We start from the raw sequence: 23,025 nt of genomic DNA, 5'->3' as shown, positions 1-23,025 counted from the left end.
ATAGTATATAGCCCCCTGTGCTCTCCCCCATAGTATATAGACCCCTGTGCTCTCCATAATATATAGCCCCCCTGTGCTCTCCCCCATAGTATATAGACCCCTGTGCTCCCCAATAGTATATAGCTCCCTGTGCTCCCCAATAGTATATAGCCCCCTGTGCTCCCCAATAGTATATAGCTCCCCTGTGCTCCCCCATAGTATATAGCCCCCTGTGCTCCCCCATAGTATATAGCCCCCTGTGCTCCCCCATAGTATATAGCCCCCTGTGCTGCCCAGTAGTATATAGCCCCCTGTGCTCCCCAGTAGTATATAGCTCCCCTGTGCTCCCCAGTAGTATATAGCTCCCCTGTGCTCCCCCATAGTTTATAGCTTCCCTGTGCTCCCCATAGTATATAGACCCCTGTGCTCCCCAGTAGTATATAGCTCCCCTGTTCTCCCCCATAGTATATAGCTCCCCTGTGCTCCCCCATAGTATATAGACTCCTGTGCTCCCCATAGTATATAGACCCCTGTGCTCCCCAGTAGTATATAGTCCCCTGTGCTTCCCCATAGTATATAGCTCCCCTGTGCTCCCCCATAGTATATAGCGCCCTGTGCTCCCCCATAGTATATAACTTTCCTGTGCTCCCCCATAGTATATAGCTCCCTGTGCTCCCCCATAGTATATAGCTCCTCTGTGCTCCCCCATAGTATATAGCCCCCTGTGCTCCCCAATAGTATATAGCCCCCTGTGCTCCCCCATAGTATATAGCCCCACTGTGCTCCCCATAATATATAGCTCCCCTGTGCTCCCCCATAGTATATAGCTCCCCCATAGTATATAGCTCCCCTGTGCTCCCCCATAGTATATCGCTCCCCTGTGCTCCCCCATAGTATATCGCTCCCCTGTGCTCCCCCATAGTATATAGCTCCCCTGTGCTCCCCCATAGTATATAGCTCCCCTGTGCTCCCCCATAGTATATAGCTCCCCTGTGCTCCCCCATAGTATATAGCTCCCCTGTGCTCCCCAGTAGTATATAGCCCCCTGTGCTCCCCCATAGTATATAGCTCCCCTGTGCTCCCCAGTAGTATATAGCCCCCTGTGCTCCCCCATAGTATATAGCTCCCCTGTGCTCCCCCATAGTATATAGCTCCCCTGTGCTCCCCCATAGTATATATCTCCCCTGTGCTCCCCAGTAGTATATAGCTCCCCTGTGCTCCCCCATAGTATATAGCCCCCTGTGCTCCCCCATAGTATATAGCTCCCCTGTGCTCCCCCATAGTATATAGCCCCCTGTGCTCCCTCATTGTATATAGCTCCCTGTGCTCCCCCATAGTATATAGCTTCCCTGTGCTCCCCCATAGTATATAGCCCCCTGTGCTCCCCCCTAGTATATAGCCCCCTGTGCTCCCTCATTGTATATAGCTCCCTGTGCTCCCCAGTAGTATATAGACCCCTGTGCTCCCCCATAGTATATAGCCCCCTGTGCTCCCCCATAGTATATAGCCCCCTGTGCTCCCCCATAGTATATAGCCCCCTGTGCTCCCCCATAGTATATAGCCCCCTGTGCTCCCCCATAGTATATAGCTCCCCTGTGCTCCCCAGTAGTATATAGCCCCCTGTGCTCCCCCATAGTGTATATAGCCCCCTGTGCTCCCCCATAGTATATATCTCCCCTGTGCTCCCCAGTAGTATATAGCTCCCCTGTGCTCCCCCATAGTATATAGCCCCCTGTGCTCCCCCATAGTATATAGCTCCCCTGTGCTCCCCCATAGTATATAGCCCCCTGTGCTCCCTCATTGTATATAGCTCCCTGTGCTCCCCCATAGTATATAGCTTCCCTGTGCTCCCCCATAGTATATAGCCCCCTGTGCTCCCCCCTAGTATATAGCCCCCTGTGCTCCCTCATTGCACATAGCTCCCTGTGCTCCCCAGTAGTATATAGCCCCCTGTGCTCCCCCATAGTATATAGCCCCCTGTGCTCCCCCATAGTATATAGCTCCCCTGTGCTCCCCAGTAGTATATAGCCCCCTCTGCTCCCCCATAGTGTATATAGCCCCCTGTGCTCCCCCATAGTATATAGCCCCCTGTGCTCCCCCATAGTATATAGCCCCCTGTGCCCCCCCATAGTATATAGCCCCCTGTGCTCCCCAATAGTATATAGCCCCCTGTGCTCCCCCATAGTATATAGCTCCCCTGTGCTCCCCAATAGTATATAGCTCCCCTGTGCTCCCCAATAGTATATAGCCCCCCTGTGCTCCCCAATAGTATATAGCTCCCCTGTTCTCCCCCATAGTATATAGCTCCCCTGTGCTCCCCAATAGTATATAGCCCCCTGTGCTCCCCCATAGTATATAGCTCCGCTGTTCTCCCCCATAGTATATAGCTCCCCTGTGCTCCCCCATAGTATATAGCCCCTGTGCTCCCCAATAGTATATAGCTCCCCTGTGCTCCCCCATAGTATATAGCTCCCCTGTGCTCCCCAATAGTATATAGCCCCCTGTGCCCCCCCATAGTATATAGCCCCCTGTGCTCCCCAATAGTATATAGCCCCTCTGTGCTCCCCCATAGTATATAGCCCCTGTGCTCCCCAATAGTATATAGCCCCCTGTGCCCCCCCATAGTATATAGCCCCCTGTGCTCCCCAATAGTATATAGCCCCCCTATGCTCCCCCATAGTATATAGTCCCCTGTGTGCTCCCCCATAGTATATAGCCCCCTGTCCTCCCCCATAGTATATAGCTCCCCTGTGCTCCCCCATTGTATATAGCCCCCTGTGCTCCCCCATAGTATATAGCTCCCCTGTGCTCCCCCATAGTATATAGCCCCCTGTCCTCCCCCATAGTATATAGCCCCCTGTGCTCCCCAATAGTATATAGCCCCCTGTGCTCCCCCATAGTATATAGCCCCCTGTGCTCCCCCATAGTACATAGCTCCCCTGTGCTCCCCAATAGTATATAACCCCCCATAGTATATAGCTTCCCTGTGCTCCCCAATAGTATATAGCCGCCCCCCCATAGTATATAGCTCCCCTGTGCTCCCCCATAGTATATAGCCCCCTGTGCTCCCCCATAGTATATAGCCCCCTGTGCTCCCCCATAGTATATAGCTCCCCTGTGCTCCCCCATAGTATATAGCTCCCCTGTGCTCCCCCATAGTATATAGCCGCCCCCCCCATAGTATATAGCTCCCTCATAGTATATAGCCTCCTGTGCTCCCCCATAGTGTATATAGCCCCCTGTGCTCCCCCATAGTATATAGCCCCCTGTGCTCCCCAATAGTATATAGCCCCCTGTGCTCCCCAATAGTATATAGCCCCCTGTGCTCCCCAATAGTATATAGCCCCCTGTGCTCCCCCATAGTATATTGCTCCCTGTGCTCCCCCATAGTATATAGCTCCCTGTGCTCCCCCATAGTATATAGCCCCCTGTGCTCCCCCATAGTGTATATAGCCCCCTGTGCTCCCCCATAGTGTATATAGCCCCCTGTGCTCCCCCATAGTGTATATAGCCCCCTGTGCTCCCCCATAGTGTATATAGCCCCCTGTGCTCCCCCATAGTGTATATAGCCCCCTGTGCTCCCCCATAGTATATAGCCCCCTGTGCTCCCCCATAGTATATAGCCCCCTGTGCTCCCCAATAGTATATAGCCCCCCCTCCCATACAACATTGAAAAAAACAAACACTGTTACTCACCTAGGTCCTCGCGTTCCTCTTCTCTTCTCTCTTGTGGCCGCACTTCCTGCGGTCACAAGAGGCTGCACTCCCCTTACCCTCGCGCCGACGCTCCAGTGACGTCGGGCGCTAGAGGGAGAGTGCGGCCTCTTGTGACCGCAGGAAGTGCGGCCACGAGAGTGACTGACAGGGAGGGAGCCAATGGCTCTCTCTCTGTCAGTGTCGCTGCTGCTGCAGCGCTGAAGCGCCGCAGCGGCAGCAGGCGGGCGGGGGCAGCGGCGGATGGGGGAGCCCTGCAGGGGGCGCCATAAAGGGGTAAGTAGATTACCCATCCATGGCGCTCCCCCCTGACAGGCTGGTGGCCGGAGCCCTGTGCGACCGCATTGGTCGCACATAGCAACGGCCGGCCTGCTCGGGGGGCCCCTTTAACCAGTGGGCCCGGTGCACGTGCACCATGTGCCCTCTGGTTAAAGCGGCCCTGAGTGGCATGGAATGTTAGGGGGTTGGGGAGGCCAACAAAAGATGTGCTGTGTTTAATGTGTTAAAAGATTACCTACCGGGTATTGTATGGCTATCTGAAACACATTTAACTAAGGACACCATAGCAGTCCTCTCCCGGAAATGGGATTGACATGGGATGACATGGGATGACATATCAATCCACTTACTCCACTCATGCTAGGGGAGTTACTGTCATGGTCCACAAGAATGTATTGTTTGTGTGTCACGCCTCCTTCATTGATGCGGAGGGGCGGTATGTCTGTTTACATTGCTCTATTTATAATGAGCCCCTTATTCTCGTGGCATTGTACATCCCACCCCCATATAATTGCTCCACCCTCAAGAAGGTACTGTCCATAGTCGCTACCATACTTGCCCACATTGCTTATCGGGGACTCCAATAACTTCTTGTCAGCTGTAACGTAACTTAGATATTCATCAATACTCCTGTTACTCTAGCTCCTATAAATACCTGTCCCAAACTGACCTAGCTATCGGTAACAGTAGTATAATTCCCCTAGTGAGCTCTGTAACATACTTATCCCGAAGTATATACGATCATTCACCTTTACATATAAAACTGCAATGGGGGACCCTGGGGCGCCGGGAAGGGAACCTATGGAGGCTGAATCCCTTCTCGCTCAATCTAGATAGATGTTAGTGCTGAAGTTTAGTTAGCGCTAGCAGAGTATTTTTGGAACAACCACGGCAAGCCCTACCTAACGAGCAGGCACCGGGGGTAGATGGCCTACCCGGGGAATTTTATAAAAGACATACTGACTTCCTTTCCCCCCACTTTTTAGAAACCTTTCAGGCTGCTCTGCAACAAGGGGTGCTACTGCCGTCTATGCGGAAAGCAATCATAGTACTGTAGTAATACCTAAACCGCAGAAGAACCCTGACTTACCTGACTCACAGGGCCGGATTACAGGGAGGGCACCAGGGGCACGTGCCCAGGGGCCTCCACCACTAGGTGGCCTCCACAAGCCCAAACCTGGAAGTGGTGTCTGGGAGCCAGTCCCACGCGCAAAAAGCATGTGGAAACCCTACCTGGACACAGCACTGGCCACACTGCATGCTGTCCAGGGAGGGAGGTGTAGGGTTAATCCTGTGTAAGCATCTCCTTCCTGGCAGGCTCAGACTCCCCCCTGGTGGGTCTTTGAATGGATTCTTCCTGTCAAGCTTCCGGTTACCTGTCTCCTGCCGAGGTCCTCACTCCCCCCTCGCCCCTCCCCCTCACTGAGGAGAGGACAGCGTGGGACCTCAGCAAGGAAACCTGATCTCTCCAGCAGGGATGTGACATCATGAAGCATGCTGAAGGATCTGTCACAGTGGCTTTCAGGCTGAAGGAACAGAGAAGACCTGTCATTTGCCCAGATCAGGTGAGTAAGAGGCTTTGTTTTGTATTGGCACATCAGAGCAGGGATATATACTATAGGGGCATATATCAGAGCAGGGGGCATATACTATAGGGGCATATATCAGAACAGGGGGCATATACTATGGGGGCATATATCAGAGCAGGGGGCATATACTATGGGGGCATATATCAGAGCAGGGGGCATATATCAGAGCAGGGGTATATACTATAGGGGCATATATCAGAGCAGGGGTATATACTATAGGGGCATATATCAGAGCAGGGGTATATACTATAGGGGCATATATCAGAGCAGGGGGCATATACTATGGGGGCATATATCAGAGCAGGGGTATATACTATGGAGGCATATATCAGAGCAGGGGTATATACTATGGGGGCGTATATCAGAGCAGGGGTATATATATATATATATATATATATATATATATATATATATATAGCGCCTGGGTGAAGTGTATGATATATAGCCCGTGTGCAGTGTATGGTATATAGCCTGTGTGCAGCATATAACATATAGCCTGTGTGCAGTGTATGATATATAGCCTGTGTGCAGTGTATGATATATATAGCCTGTGTGCAGTGTATGATATATATAGCCTTTGTGCAGCATATGAAATGTAGCCTGTGTGCAGTGTATGATATATAGCCTGTGTGCAGTGTATGGTATATAACCTGTTTGCAGCATATGACATGTAGCCTGTGTGCAGTGTATGATATATAGCCTGTGTGCAGTGTATGGTATATAGCCTGTGTACAGCCTATTATATATAGCCTGTGTGCAGTGTATGATATATAGCCTGTGTGCAGTGTATGATATATATAGCCTGTGTGCAGCATATGAAATGTAGCCTGTGTGCAGTGTATGATATATAGCCTGTGTGCAGTGTATGGTATATAACCTGTGTGCAGCATATGACATGTAGCCTGTGTGCAGTGTATGATATATAGCCTGTGTGCAGTGTATGGTATATAGCCTGTGTGCAGCCTATTATATATAGCCTGTGTGCAGTGTATGATATATAGCCTGTGTGCAGCATATGACTTGTAGCCTTTGTGCAGCATTATAGCCTGTGTGCATATGACATGTAGCCTGTGTGCAGTGTATGGTATATGGCCTTTGTGCAGCATATGGTATATAGCCTGTGTGCAGTGTATGGTATATGGCCGTTGTGCAGCATATGACATATAGCCTGTGTGGAGTATGATATACAGCCTGTGTGCAGTGTATGGTATTTAGCCTGTATGCAGAGTATGGTATATAGCCTGTGTGCAGTGTATGATATATAGCCTGTGTGTAGTGTATGATATATAGCCTGTGTGCAGCATATGACATGTAGCCTGTGTGCAGCTACTGTATATATGCCATGATCCTTAGGGTATATTCACATGTACCATATCTGCTATAGATTCTACACTGAGGTAGCCGTGATCTCACTCAACACTGCCAAAGCATTTGACAGCGTCGAGTGGGAGTTCCTTTGGTCAGTTATGGAGCGTATGGGGTTTGGGGAGAATTTCATAAATTGGGTAAAGCTGCTCTATTCTGGTCCGGAGGCACGGATAAGGGCAAATGGCAGGTTGTCAGTTTGGCACGGGGAACGAGGCAGGGATGCCCGTTGTCCCCGCTGCTGTTTGCCATTGCCATAGAGACGCTGGTGGCTCTCATTAGGAAATCGGAGGCCATAATGGGCTTCCCAAAACGGGGGGGGAAAGCGTATCTCACTGTACGCGGATGATATGTTACTATATACTGCTGACGTAGTCCAATCTATAGGCCCTATAATGGATATCATTGAGGGTTTTGGAAAAAGGTCAGGACTAACAATAAACTGGGATAAGTCCGTAGTGCTCCCCCTAACACCCCCTTTACCTGTGGACGCCTTGTCCTCTGCCCCGCTGCAAGTGGTTTCTAGGTTTAAGTACTTGGGGATCCTTATCACAAGCCGATGCATGGGCCAAATTGCCTCTGCCTGTGGTTGGAAGGAGTAATTTGCTCAAAATGATCCTTATGCCTCAGCTGTTATACATTTTACATAATTCACCAATGTGGATTCCAGCTAAGCACTTTAAACGTATTAACTCCATAATTAGGGATGTTATTTGGAAAAAGTCAGTAGCTAGAATTAAGCTGGAAGTTCTTCACAGGGGCAAAGATGATGGTGGCTTGGCCATCCCTGACCCATTTTTATATTTTATGGCAGCACAACTGTACCATCCTAAGGGGTGGGGTCAGACGGATGCTAAGAGTATTGCTGGTCAACTGGTCACGGGGCTCACGGGATGTACCCCACCTATAGCAGCTATTGAAGCGAATTGTATGAAGAGCCAAGAAAGGACACTCCCCACCCTACTCCTCATGTCTAGAGCCTGGAACAAAATTAAGTCACTTCTAGGTATCTCAGGTTTTACTACTTTCACACCCTTATGGCACAACCCAGCACTCCCGGTAATATTCTGACTAGAAGGTTTCTCGCCATGGGCCAAGAAAGGGGTACACTTCATATCTCAGGTATGGAGCAATGGCGTAGTGGAATCTTTTAAGAAATTGAAAGAGGAATATTTACTCTCTAACAATATGTTTTTTTAGTATCTGCAACTCCGACATGCCCTCCAGACCCAACATGCCTCCTCGCCATTTAGTATCAGCACACATACCTTACTAGAAGAAATTGGTAGTAGAGGCTCAATGAGAGGTACTATATCCCTGATATATAACACACTGCTGGCAGCAAAGCTATCAGATACCCCTCTACCAGTAAGGGATAAATGGGTAGCAGAAGTCGGGACCATAGATGATACTCTATGGCGTAAGCTACTTACATTAACACCCATACTCTCTCTTAGTAAACCACAACGCCTGTCAAAACTATTTTTGGTGCACCGAGTATACCGAACCCTGTTAATGTTGCATAAAATAGGCTACAGAACTGACTCCCGCTGTCCAAGATGTGGGGAGGGTGAAACTCATATTCTGCACATGTTCTGGACATGCCGGGAGCTGGAATCCTACTGGAGGGAAATTCTAGATCTCATTAAGAAGGTGTACGGGATAGCACTTACTTTACACCCGAAACAATGTATTCTAGGGCTGTTGGATCATCTGAACTTAGATGATTATACTTTGATAGGGGTGCAATGCCTGCTATACCAAGCCAGGAAGACAATAAAGTAGCTTCTAAGTGGATCCAGCCTCAGGCCCCTACTGTGGCTGAGTTCACAAACAGAATTTGGTGATACGAATGGAGAGGGGAGGGGTATACCTAAAAAGAAACTGTTCTCAGAAATTCTAGGCTATATGGGGAGGTGGGTTGATACACCGGGGCTGCCATCGAGATCTCTCCTACAACTTTGTAGGAACCCAATGCAGGAGGAGATGTGTACTGAAGTAGGGGGAGATGGCCTCGTGCCTTTGCTCTATCATTCTTTATTCTTGGCATGGTGTTGTTTTGATTGTAGTGTTAAATGTGAAAAGCTCATGCAATAAGTATGTTTCTTTATGTTTTGTTTTTTGTAGTGATTATTACTGGTTGTGCAAAAAAAGAAAAATCAAAAAACGCTCTCTTTCTCCTAAGTATGATATGTACAATACTCATCTATCAGGACCACTGAATTGTATTTGTCATTGATATTCTGCTATGTCTCTGATACTGTATATGCGGTTTTTATTAATAAGAAAAATATCTGATTTAAAAAAAATATTCAATGCTGCCCTGCCTCCTGCTCACTCAGCTGTCAGCCAGTGTTTCTGATTTCAGATCAGTCCTCTGTAGGCAGTTTATTTCTGAAAGAAAACGTCAGCTATAGTTGAATGCCTGAGCCCAAATGTGTTGGAGCTGTGGTCTAGGGGTAAATCACCTGCAGGTCTTTGTTTGGTTCAAATCCCCTGATGGAAATGAAATATGGGTGTTTATCTCTTTTTTTCTTATTATTATTGTATTATTTTTAAAAGTGCAAAAATTCCCAATCAGGTCCAAATTAGTTTTAAAAATAGTTTTTTTAATTCAATAATGCAAAAAATAAAAAATAAAGAGTTATTTATTTATTTTTCTCATTGTATTATCCCCTTCAGAATCGGTCCAGATAGTGCCTTAAAGTGACTGTACCACCAGGCCCAGGCTGAAGCACTGGAGGTGGTCTGACCCATCCCCAGTGTGAAGAAATTCCAGGCCCTCCATGATGTGACTCCATTAGAATCAATGGAACCCTATCATAGAGGGGCTGGGGTTTCCTCCCACAAAGGGTGGGTCAGCCCGCCTCCAGTGCTTCAGCCTGGGCCTGGTGGTACAGTCACTTTAAAGACCAGAGCCCATTTTTAAAATCTGACCAGTCTCACTTTATGTAGTTACAGCTCTGTGATACTATAACTTATCCATACAAATTTGAAATTGTTTTCTTGTACTTTAGGTTAGTGGTAAATTTTGACTGATAGAGGTCAACGCGGCGATACTAAATATGTGTACTTTTTCATTCATTTATTTTTTACATTTATTATTGCATTGGGGCGATGGGGATTTTATGTGTTTCGTGATTTTTTTTAAATTTATTTTATTTGTGTGTGTTTTATGTTTACTGTTGTACTTTATTTTTCTGTCCCACCATGGCGACTTCACTATTTCATTGCCTGATTACAGGCACATTACATTGTAATGTGCCTGTAATAGCCAAAGCTGGCCTCAGTCTTAGGGCTTAGCCTGATCAGCCACTGTAGTTATGACACAGGAGGCTTCAGGGAAGCTCCTGCGCCATGCATCATCCACGGATGTAACTGTCCATCCTTGAGCAGCAAGGTTCCACAAAAAGGAATGTACGGTTATGTCCCTGGCCCTGAAGAGGTTAAAAGAACTAAACTAATTTGGATGTGATTGGGAATTCTTTGCACTTTTAAAAATGATACAGTAATGAAAAAAGTAAATAATTATATTTTATTTTATTAGGGTATTTGAACCAAAAAAAGACCCGCTGGTAGTCTCTCGGCAGGTGATTTACCCCTAGACCACAGCTACAACACAAGTTAGGAGATTCAACTACAGTATATCTGTTTGCAGATTAGTCCTCTATTGCCACATAAGGCCGGGCAGCATTGATTATAAGGAGGAAGGAGTGATGAGGCATGCCAGAGTGCATCACGCACAACAACCCTTTGCCTCTTCATTACAGTAGGAGACCTGCTTAATCCACTGCATGGACAAATTTCCAAAAGGTACAATGCTCACTAGGGGACAGCCAGCTACTGCACACTGTGAGCAGCAGTGGTAGGGCCCGGATGCTGAAAGATTCACTTTCCCTGAGTAATAAACATGCACTAAAGCAGCAGAAAAAATAGTGAGGCATTAGCTAGATTCTCACCTTGGTGATAGTTGGTTTGCCACATCATCTAAAAAAGGAAGGAGGAGGTGAATTGTGAATACCATACAAACTACTTCCATACACTTTTCCAATGCAATGTTTCCTTATCCTAACAAGACTTTATTATACCACCACTTACATTTGGTTCTTCTCTGTTTCAGCACAAGGCAGCAAAACAGGACATTAACCATAAGAATTGCAGCAAATAGTGCCAAACCTGCCACAATGAGAGGCAACAGTGGGAGCTCCACCCTGACTGACAGGAGACCTACAGTAGAGAAACAATAACATGTTTTAAGCAATAATCATTCTCAGTCACTCATTGTAATATAATTCAGATGTGCTACTACTAAAGATGAGCAAACTTACAGTGATCGCAAAGCAAATTCATTAGCTCGGAAGTTGGGTTATCAGCTGGCTGCCTTTTAACTCCATGCTGCTCCGCTACGGGTGCCCAGGAAAACTGGATCCAGTCCTGGGAAACTGGAAAAAGTTTCCCAAGACTAGATCCGGCTTTTCCAGGCACCTGGGGAGGAACTAAAAGGCAGCAAACTTATTACTGTAAATTCACTCATCTCTAGTTACTACTAAAGACAGATTAGTTAAAATACCTGTTGATCTAACAGAGGTTTGACTGACTCCACTTTGCTTGGTGCTGACTTTTACCCTTAGACTACCATTCCCATCTATACTGCGGGTGTCCAATAGAAGAAAACGAGACGAATTTGTGAGAAATTGTCCATCTTGATCTCGAAGGTTAAAGCCAGATGGAGGTTTACTCTGGATGACCAGCAGAAGTATAAGGGATAATCCAGAGATATGGGGTGCACTAACTGGAGAGACTGGTGGGACTAGAAGGTGAGAAATGTCAATTTATCACAGACTGTATGTGCAAAATATGGTTATTATTTGTGTTCAAACTGTACATTTTTATTTTGCACTGTATGAACCTTCATGTTCACTTCTAGACAAACTTATTTTACCAACCAAAATGTTTTACACTTTCTCAACAAAGTACTATAATTTATGTGCGTCTAACCATCTGTATTTTCAGATTTCAATTGCAATTTGAGGCTATGTTCACACTACGTATATTTGAGGCTGTATGTTCGAGGCTGTATAGCAACCAAAACCAGGAGTGGATTGAAAACACAGAAAGGCTATGTTCACATAATGTTGTAATTGAGTGGATGGCCGTCATTTAATGGCAAATATATGCTGTTATCTTAAAACAACGGCTGCTGTATTGAAATAATGGCAGTTATTTACTGTTATATGGTGGCCATCCACTCAATTTCAACATTGTGTGAACAGAGCCTGTGTTTTCAATCCACTCCTGGTTTTGGTTGCTATGAGGACCTGACATGAGGACCAATAACAGCCTCAAATATACATAGTGTGAACCCAGCCTAAATGTCCAAAAAAGGGGTCCATGGAGCCTCAGATGCGAGTCTAAGAACACAGGAATAGCTGGATATCCCTCCAGGGAAGGAAAACTTGTTGCCAAGGGGTGCCTCCCAGTGGGAAGATCACCAAACCACCCTGACACATAGCCCCTTAAGTCCAACTTGGTTGCGAGTATCGGGACACAAATAGGGAAATACCAGCGTGGCCCTTTTGTGTCAAAGTCTAACTCAGCTGGGAGTATTGTCACATGACAAGGGTTCACCAAAGCCAGGCATCCATATAGTGTAAAACTACAACTCCCAGCATTTACTGCAGTCTGCAGTCCTCAGGGTGTGCTGAGATTTAAAGTACAGATGAATAGACAACTCAAGGGATTGTCCCCTTGGAAACTACAACTCCCAGTATTTCCTGAGAGCTTCATAAGTGTAAGGCATTCTGAGAGTTGTAGTTATTGTTATTCCAGGAGTTGTGGTCACAGATACATTAGTACAGGATGGGACCATGTCAGCATGTCGCTTCTGATTCTTTCATTATTTGGGTGCCTCCCATGATCAGTTCTATTGGTGGGCCACACGTACCCCAGTCCCACACTGGGGCCTGCACAGGCTGCAGTGCAGTCCTTTAGTGGGCCCTGGCATCTGTGCTGTAGGGCCCTCCCGAGAAACCAGGACACATGTACCGGATACCTGGGCGTACATATGTGTGTGCCTTTAAAGGAGAAGTCCGGCAAAATTTTTTTACTTAAGTATCGTATTGCCCCCCAAAAGTTATACAAATCTCCAATATACACTTATTACAGGAAATGCTTATAAAGTGCTTTTTTCCCTGCCCTTACTAATGCATCAAGCCTTCACTTTCTGGATAAAACGGTGATGTCACAACCCGAATCCCAGAGCTGTGCGGGCTGTGGCTGCTGGAGAGGATGATGGCAGAGGGATGCTCAGTGTCCCTCCAGTGCCCTGTGTCCCTCAGTGTCCCCCTGCCAACATCCTTTCCAGCAGCCACAGCCCGCACAGCTCTCCCAACTGACCACAAACCTGTCAAGTGTAGTCATAACCTTGAACATTTAAAGGGGTATTCCACCCAAACATAACTTTTGATATGTTGCTGCCCATGGTGAGACTTTCAATTCCATTCATACTTGTTATTATCTATTCAATATCCTTCCCCAAATTCTGAGCTGCTTCTTTTTTGCTAAAACCACAAAATTCTGTGTGTGAGCATTTCTGTCTCTCCCTCCCTTCTGAGACAGCTGAAGTAAACAAGTCCCTTACTTTAGTCCCTAAACAAGACACTTACTTTATCTGTAATATTGTAGCTTCTTTGTAATGCTGTAGGGGTTAATCACAGTAAGTTCACTAGCAACTTGACTTCAGATTAACAAACAACTGCATAGGGACGTAGACCTCTGGACCGCCGTACAGGGACGTCCGGGCACAGGGCTTACCCGGGCAATTGCCGGGGCTCACAGCACCTCTATGGGCCCAGAGAGGGAGGGGGGCTCTGTGTTCTAATGTTCAGCCTGCTCACTGTAGTGCAGGATGAGAGAGCTGAACATCAGAAGACACAGGAGAAGGAGCAGGAGAGAGAAAAAAGGTGAAGGACCTGATCACATGACCCTCAGGTCTTCAACCTCAGAGTGTGGAGATCAGCCTGACAGAGAGGAAGATGGAGAAGACTGAGCTGTAAGTGCTGTGTCAGTCCGTCAGTAATGTGTGTTTGTGTATGTTAGTGGTGTAGTGATTGTGCATAGTGGATGGATGAGGGGCCCGCTGGGCTCTGTCGCCCAAGGGCCCAAAAAAACCTGGAGCCGACCTTGCCTCCGTACCATTTCTCTCCACTTCCAAACCATGAAATACAGACTCACCATGATTCGATCCCCGCTGCGGGAGGTGCTCATAGGCAGAGAATAAAAGACAGCCCTCTAGGCATCCAACCTAAGAAAGGAAGTCGAAGCACTCTCGAATCGCAGCAAAAGTGTTGCTTATTCATCAAACAAACAGGACATCTGAAGCGGACACTGAAAAGGCAGCAGTTTTACACAACACTGTGTGCTTCTTCACAGCCCTGACATCATGACGTATCCCTCCACTTATTTTATACAAATCACTTAACTTAAATTGGGAACATACATGTGCAGTGTCCCAGAACATGCAGACTACTACTCCTATTATGGCCATTTCTCTTGCTGTGTCAATGCCTGTTCTGGTAAGTGTTTGCACTGCAACTGCTGCTGGTTTTCCCCTAGTATTCTCTAGTAATGTGCATTCTCATATATATTCTCATGTATTCCTGTGTATTAATACAGTGTACAGTGGTATGCAAGGCTGTTGATCACGTGACCTGTAACCATGGTTCCTCCAATGGCCGACTAGCTCTGGCCAGGAGCAACCATGTGACCTCCCACTTCCTCCTAACAAGTTAGTCTTCCCCCTGCTTCCAAGCAAGGAGGATGTGTGTCGTCCCTCTCCTGTCTCAGAGGAGTTGGGCTTCTTCTCTGCAGCCTCTTCACCATAAGAAGAGTGACTGATTCTGCTGCTGTATTCAAGTCTTCGGCTGTATCTGCCTGCTCAAGTGTCCGGAGTCTTTTCTCTCATCTGGGTGTCATTTCGTTATTTCTCCTCATCGCTGCAAGGATTCACAGCAAGTATTATTCTCAAGCTAATCCACCCAGCAACGCTATTTCTCTCATACTCCTACTCCCATCATCCGGCACGTATTCTCACAGCCTATGCAGCACCACTCCTGCTTTATTTGTCAAAGCCTGCTATATACCCGGTTGCATCCGGACAGAACTGTTGCTACTAGTTACCTCATCTATAATAAAACCGCTGTTACTGAACCCTGGCATTGGTGTCCACTAACTGGTGCCCTGACTAGGTGCAGCGAAGAATCGCATGCCCATCATCACCCGCAGATTCCACAGACCAGCCCTACAGCTGTGCTGCCCTCAGGCCTATACCGTGACAAGTATAACCCCTGCAGCTGCCCTGGTCATTGCCCGCTCATAACACCAGCACTGCGGAAGTGGCCCCCAGGGGCCAGGGCATCGCATTTGGCGTCACGAACAGGATACAGACTGTGTTGTGCCAATTGTCAGTGCCCCCAGAACTGTACTGAAACCCCCTAGAGACTTTGCTGATTGCTATGGGGTTGATTGAAGTGTTTCGGGCCCTGAACTGTACACAAGATGGCCGCCGTCTTCTTCAATTTCTGGCTGCGCCATACCCCGGTGAGGAGGGGGTTAACAGCCATGCTGCCAAAGCGCGGGAATCGCCCGGCGCCATAGACTTTCCATTGGCTGCTCCTGATTGGCTGCCTGGGCCGGATGACGTCACTGTTGCTGGGCAGATTCTAGAGCCTGATCCTCCAGCCTGGCACTCCTCCCCTTCCTGCTACAAGTTCCGGCCAGAGCGTGACAAGATGGCGGCCTACGAGGAGCACCTGCCTACAGCCGCAGCTCCTGTGATACTGGAGCTGCCGGAGAGCAATCCTGCCTGCCTGCTAGCACCGCTCCCATCCTACAGCGACACCAGCTGGGCCACTGCCCCGTCGGACGACGGAAGTCTTAGCCGGGCCTTCATCCCGGCCTCTGCTGATCAGAATGAGGGGCCCATACCTGAGACCATCATTTCTCCAGGACCCGGTCACTCCAGCACCGCTGACCTCGCTTCTTGTACCGGAGGGTCCTCATCACCGGACAGCGAACAGATTGTAAGTGGACCGACTCTGTTGTCCTCAGTCCCTGGCCCTAAAGGGGAGAACTCTGCTAAAGCCTTCATATCCCCGGGTCTGTGGCAACCTCCAGGGCGTGATTCGCCACCCCTGCCGCAATGGATGCTCGGGCCGGGGCCTAAGATTATGCAGCTGATCGAGGACATTCAGCAGGCCCTCGCTGCCCTGTCGCCTGCCACTACAGCTGCCACCGCTATGCCTAGCGCTACTCCTGCAGCTTCCACTACAGCGGGCCCGTCTACTACCGCAGTCCCCTCTACTGCCCCCACTGCTGTGGCTAAGGCTGCCTCTCCTACCACGACCGTCACCTATCATGTGGCCCCCATCATCTCTCCTATCATCACGGTGACGCCCAGCATTGTAGTCACTACTGCATCCAGTGATGCTTCTGCTCCAGGCCCTTCACGCTATCGCTATCCGTGGAAGAAGAAAAAGAAGAAGCCTACTCAGGGTCCTCCAGGACATTTCTGCTAAGTATCCGCTACAAAGACCAGAGCCCTTAAACTGTTTCTGTTGTCTAACTGTTTAATTGTTCCAGTTCCTGCAACGTTCAAGGTTCGTGCCTGGTCCTTCTGACCAAGTTCCCTGTGCTAACCAGCCATGAGCTGATGGACACTTACAATAACAAAAAAAAGGTTCTCTAGTGCCTGTCCCAGAGCCTTTTACATGGACGATGTCTAATTGCCTAAAAGAGACTCTCCCTAACAGAGACACTTAACCCATTCCTTCCTAATGCACTTTCCTGAGATTGTGTGTTCCACACAGGGTATTATTGCACTTATTTCATTATTGCACTTTTCCTACTATTGCATTCCAGTGTTATCGAAGTCTTTGTATTTCCTCCTCTGAGCAAGCACAAGGTTACATAGCTTGCCTCAGAGTAGAGCGCCTCTTTTGTAAAACAGTATATTTTCCAGTGTCTAAGACAGATAGCTCCTCCTCTGAGTAAGAGAAGTCAGTATATACATATACCTCAGAGAAAGTCCAGTTTATGTAGGAGTGTATTCTCTCATCCAGTCTCATTATTGTGTATTATTATCGTATCTATAGCTGGAAAGATTTAGTTGAGCCAGTTTGTATTCAGATTTCTCTCAGGTTTCATTCAGATTCATGTGAGCCAGTTCTCCCCAAGACCTCGCAGTATTTGTTGTCTTTTGTGTTTCCCTTCCTTTTGTTTCCAGTATTTGTTCACCTCTGTCTTGTCCCAACACAGTAGTAATCACACATAGTCTTACCTAACCTTCACACTGGTCCATACATATTGCACCTTGGATACCCTTTCGTGTGTTTGGCCTATTGAGTAATTGTGTTGTATGATTGACCCGTATGCATGGGCGCCCAGATGTATGCTTGCTTTTATTATTTTGTTCTATTCTCTTCCAGGTATCCAAGACATTTCACAAACACGCCAAGGGACTACACAGGGCTTCACAGTTCTCCTCCAGTAGGGTAACACATTTAACAGAAAACCTACTGTCTAACTGGCTGGAATATGGAGGGTCACCCGCCAGCAGTTAAGTTGTCCTGGCTTACACGTCAGATGGTTCACGCACTAGCTACCTGGTCGCCAGAGTACGTTAGGCACCCCTAGGTCCTGCCACTAGGGTTTCTCATTCTCTCTCTCTTCTCACCTGTGCCTTGGGCGTGGGAAACACACACCTCATCACACTCACTCTCATCATTCATTCCTGTTGTTTGATTGTCCAGTCTATTCATGTTTGCTGCCTTCTAGATTCGCCGAGGTCGGCTCAAATTTGCTAGGGAGGTATGCAGTGTCCCAGAACATGCAGACTACTACTCCTATTATGGCCATTTCTCTTGCTGTGTCAATGCCTGTTCTGGTAAGTGTTTGCACTGCAACTGCTGCTGGTTTTCCCCTAGTATTCTCTAGTAATGTGCATTCTCATATATATTCTCATGTATTCCTGTGTATTATTACAGTGTACAGTGGTATGCAAGGCTGTTGATCACGTGACCTGTAACCATGGTTCCTCCAATGGCCGACTAGCTCTGGCCAGGAGCAACCATGTGACCTCCCACTTCCTCCTAACAAGTTAGTCTTCCCCCTGCTTCCAAGCAAGGAGGATGTGTGTCGTCCCTCTCCTGTCTCAGAGGAGTTGGGCTTCTTCTCTGCAGCCTCTTCACCATAAGAAGAGTGACTGATTCTGCTGCTGTATTCAAGTCTTCGGCTGTATCTGCCTGCTCAAGTGTCCGGAGTCTTTTCTCTCATCTGGGTGTCATTTCGTTATTTCTCCTCATCGCTGCAAGGATTCACAGCAAGTATTATTCTCAAGCTAATCCACCCAGCAACGCTATTTCTCTCATACTCCTACTCCCATCATCCGGCACGTATTCTCACAGCCTATGCAGCACCACTCCTGCTTTATTTGTCAAAGCCTGCTATATACCCGGTTGCATCCGGACAGAACTGTTGCTACTAGTTACCTCATCTATAATAAAACCGCTGTTACTGAACCCTGGCATTGGTGTCCACTAACTGGTGCCCTGACTAGGTGCAGCGAAGAATCGCATGCCCATCATCACCCGCAGATTCCACAGACCAGCCCTACAGCTGTGCTGCCCTCAGGCCTATACCGTGACAAGTATAACCCCTGCAGCTGCCCCGGTCATTGCCCGCTCATAACACCAGCACTGCGGAAGTGGCCCCCAGGGGCCAGGGCATCGCACATGCAACAATTGTTGCATTTATTACACATAGAGGTGTACATATACACAATTGTGTACGTATAAATAGTACCAATACATCTTTTAAACAACAGGCATCTTAGCTGAGTGAGCGCTTGCATAGGTGAGGATACCCCCAAAAAGAGATTAATTAGGCTCTTGATAGGGCACACATTCTTGACCGTAATGTACTAATTTTTAAGAAAAAGTCACAGACTATTAATTGTCCTTCTAGGTTTGTGTTCACATTTGGCCACAGTTTTATGGACAATATTAAAGGGGTATTCCAGGATATTTTGACATTTACTCTACAGATTAGTCTTGTAATATAATCAATTTGTCTCATTAGTTTCTATTACGAATTTTGTCTCTTTCTCGCAATTTTTACATGAGTCACGTGGTCCTGTGACGTCACCGAACCGGAAGAGTACTGACTTGCCGACTCAGCCGGCCTCTAGTTAGATATTCACTTAGCAGGCTTCAGAGCCTTACAAACGGCCCTCCCTGAGCACGGGACGTCACATGACACCCTGTTCCAGAACTGGCCTGTCAGTGTAATCACCTCAATCCTCCCGGCCCCCCTCCCTGTGTAATGATTGTGCCCCCCCCCCTCTCTGTAAATCATTGCGGAGCCCACGGCCGCGTCCCCCCTCCCTGTGTAATAATTGCGCCCCCCTCCCCCTCTCTGTAATGATTGCGGACCCCTCCCGGCCGCGTCCCCCATCCCTGTGTAAACATTACGATATACAGATCACTCACCCCATGGTAAGCCTGTTGCATCGCTGGACCCGATTTCGGCGCCTTTTTCAAGCAGCTATCCTCAGCTGACAGGCGCTCTGTGTGAGGCAGGAGAGATTCCTTTCCTGCTTCGTACAGAGCGCCTGTCAGCTGAGTTGTATCGGGCGATCTATAGGTGCTCTGTACGAAGCAGGAAAGGAATCTCTCCTGCCTCACACAGAGCGCCTGTCAGCTGAGGATAGCTGCTTGAAAAAGGCGCCGAAATCGGGTCCAGCGATGCAACAGGCTTACACCAGGGGGTGAGTGATCTGTATATCGTAATGTTTACACAGGGTCGGGGGACGCGGCCAGGAGGGGTCCGCAATCATTACAGAGAGGGGGAGGGGGGCGCAATCATTACACAGGGTCGGGGGACGCAACCGGGAGGGGTCCGCAATCATTACAGAGGGGGGGGGGGGGACGCGGCCGGGGGGGACGCGGCCGGGGGGGTCCGCAATGATTTACAGAGAGAGGGGGGCCAGGGCTGAGGGGTCCGCAATCATTACACAGGGAGGGGGGCCGGGAGGATTGAGATGATTACACTGACAGGCCAGCTCTGGAACAGGGCGTCATGTGACGTCCCGTGCTCAGGGAGGGCCGTTTGTAAGGCTCTGAAGCCTGCTAAGTGAATAACTAACTAGAGGCCGGCTGAGTCGGCAAGTCAGCACTCTTCCGGTTCAGTGACGTCACAGGACCACGTGACTCATGTAAAAATTGCGAGAAAGAGACAAAATTCGTAATAGAAACTAATGAGACAAATTAATTTTATTACAAGACTAATCTGTAGAGTAAATGTCAAAATATCCTGGAATACCCCTTTAAGTCTGTGATCTTCAAACATTGGCATCTACTAGCCGGTGGTCCTGCGTTAAAAGAGTTAAAGTGGCACTATCAGCAGGTTCTTCCCAGAGAACCTGCTGATATGCTGTAGTAGCTGTGTATGTCAATAGTAGATAGCCATTAGTTTAACCCCTGTCCCCTCCCGCATTGTTTGTAAAATCACTAAATGCTCTTATGCAAATTACTAGCATAGGAGCATTGAGGGCGTTGCTCTGGGCCGGAGAGCATCGCCGCGCCCCATCCAGCCCACCTTCTGCTGTCCTGTCCACTATGCATGTTTATAACTGCATAGTGGGCTGCATACACTGCGGTTGCGCAGGAAAGAATTCCTGCCGGAGACAGGCTGCTTCCCGTGCATGCGCGAATCCCCCGGGCCGCTGCTCATCCTCCCGGAGGTCCCTCGGGACGTAAGTATAAGATAGACTTTATACTTATGTCGCTTTTTCCTCCTCGCCTTCTAAGGCCGTGTTCACACAGAGCAAGAGGGGTGGAATTCCGTGGCGGAATGACGACAGCCTCCATGTCATAATAACACTCTATAGGAGGCTCACACGCTCTCTCAGAGTCTCTCCGCGCTGAAGAATGAACATGTTCATTCTTCAGCACCAAGAGATGCAGCATGCGAGCCTCCCATAGAGTGTCATTATGATAATCTACCATAAAATGAATGTTGGAACCCCAAAATATTATTTCTGGGATGAAATTGGGGGAAAAATGCAATTGTATATTTAAAAGGGCCCTATAGTGACTCTTTCAGGAGTTGTGGTCACAGATACATCAGTACAGGATGGGACCATGTCAACATGTCACTTCTGGTGGGTTCTTTATTTAGGTGCCCCCATGATCAGTTCTATTGGTGGGCCACAGGTACCCCAGTCCCACACTGGGGCCTGCACAGGAAACAAGGACACATGTACCAGATAGCTGGGCGTACATATGTGTGTGCCTTTAAAGGAGAAGTCCGGCAAAATTTTTACTTAAGTATCGTATTGCCCCCCAAAAGTTAAACAAATCTCCAATATACACTTATTACGGGAAATGCTTATAAAGTGCCTTTTCCCTGCCCTTACTACTGCATCAAAGCTTTACTTTCTGGATAAAACGGTAATGTCACGACCCGACTCCCAGAGCTGTGCGGGCTGTGGCTGCTGGAGAGGATGATGGCAGAGGGATGCTTAGTGTCCTTCCAGTGCCCTGTGTCCCTCAGTGTCCCCCTGCCATCATCCTTTCCAGCAGCCACCGCCCACACCGCTCTGGGAGTCAGGTCGTGACATCACCACTTTATCCAGGAAGTGAAGCCTTGATGCAGTAGTAAGTTCAGGAAAAAGCACTTTATAAGCATTTCCAGTAATAAGTGTTTATTGGTGATTTGTATAACTTTTGGGGGGCAATACTGGGAAGGTGGCCATGAAAGGGTTATTACTTTGGGTAAAAACATTGTAATCCTTAAAATGGTTTCAGCCTTGCAACTGCTTCTAGAAGAAGACGAATGCCGGCAGCACGCCGATGAGAAAATCACCATGAACCTACATCGTAGTCATAACACGGACACAAGAATCCAAGTGACAGGGATAGTCACTTGGGAACAAGGGAGATGAAAAGCAAATCTCATGTTAAGTCTACTGATTCTTTAAATCTGTGGCTTATCCGTGTATCAGACTGTTCTGAATGAAACTGGAGGTGTATGAGTCGATCTCTGGAGGTCACTGAACGGCCAGTAGGTGCCTCCGCTGTACGGTCCTAAGAACTTTTAATATATATATCTATATAGCCGTAACCATCGACTATCTCCTGAGATGCTTGCAGGTTTTCTTCCTCTGGAGTTGTGCGACTGTTTTTTTTTTTCTTTTTTTTGTCTATTGAGTTGATATTGTGCAGTTTTTTCATGGTTGTCGCAAGTTTTTGTTTTGCTGTGTTCGGTGCCACTTTTTTGGGCTTTTTACTGTGGAGAGTTCGCTAATCGGACACCACAGGGTATCCGCCTCCTGGGTGAGATCGCTAGATTAGCTACGATCACGTCCCGAGGTACAGACTGACACAGGGACAACCAAGCGTCTGGTGTTGTGACGCTGAAGTGTGTGAGTGTGTGTGTGTGTGTGTGTGTGGGGGGGGGGTTATCAGTCGCTCAGCTTTTGGGGGAGCTTACTTTACTCCAATCTCTGATGGAACGATTGTGAACACTGTTGTTAAGTTTGTGATTTTTATTTTTCTGTATTTTTTTTCTGGGTGTCTGAAGCTTCCTGAACAGTATGCGGGACCCACTGGGTTAATTACACTGGGTTGATAAACCGCACACAGGTTAGCCCACGGGATAAGCCGGTATACGCCTTGTGAGACAGCCTGAGATCTGGTTGAATCATGTAGGTATAGTCTGACACTTGGTACAGCATAGCGTCCTGATTTCAGGAACGCAGATAGGGAAATGAGTCACATTCACCCCTGATGGAAAGCAGAAACCCGTAGTGTGATGGAAAGCCTACGGTCCTTGTTCAAGCCAAAAGTTGGTCTGAAAAGGAATGAAAGCCTACGGTCGAGCTGGTAGCCTGAAGAGAAGGAAAAAAACTTGGTGGGAGTTAGAAGGGACTGTGAAAGTAACATGCCTCCACGCAGGTGGAAGTTGTCAAAAAGCTGTAAAAAAGATAAGAAAGAAAAGCAAACTGATGCAGAATTAGCGAGAAACTTGCATCAGAGGGGGG

At 47.9% G+C, this 23,025-nt stretch overlaps 1 protein-coding gene across 6 annotated transcripts in view; it reads right to left on the bottom strand.

Moving 5' to 3' along the window:
• The window catches only part of TMEM25 (transmembrane protein 25), a 267,147-nt gene that overhangs the window by 39,588 nt on the left and 204,534 nt on the right, over positions 1-23,025 (bottom strand). For all 6 annotated transcript variants that reach the window (XM_069947901.1, XM_069947902.1, XM_069947903.1 and 3 more), the window contains 3 exons: positions 11,497-11,736; positions 11,025-11,153; positions 10,886-10,913 (listed from right to left, as the gene is read on the bottom strand). In XM_069947901.1, coding sequence (XP_069804002.1) covers positions 10,886-10,913; positions 11,025-11,153; positions 11,497-11,736 — 397 coding nt within the window. The remainder of the gene's footprint in view (positions 1-10,885; positions 10,914-11,024; positions 11,154-11,496; positions 11,737-23,025) is intronic.

This window comes from Dendropsophus ebraccatus, chromosome 12, assembly GCF_027789765.1.
Source record: "Dendropsophus ebraccatus isolate aDenEbr1 chromosome 12, aDenEbr1.pat, whole genome shotgun sequence".
In the NCBI taxonomy this organism is placed as follows: Eukaryota; Metazoa; Chordata; class Amphibia; order Anura; family Hylidae; genus Dendropsophus; species Dendropsophus ebraccatus.
Note: the sequence above shows the minus strand (reverse complement) of the source record. Positions and strands in the feature narration are given on the sequence as shown.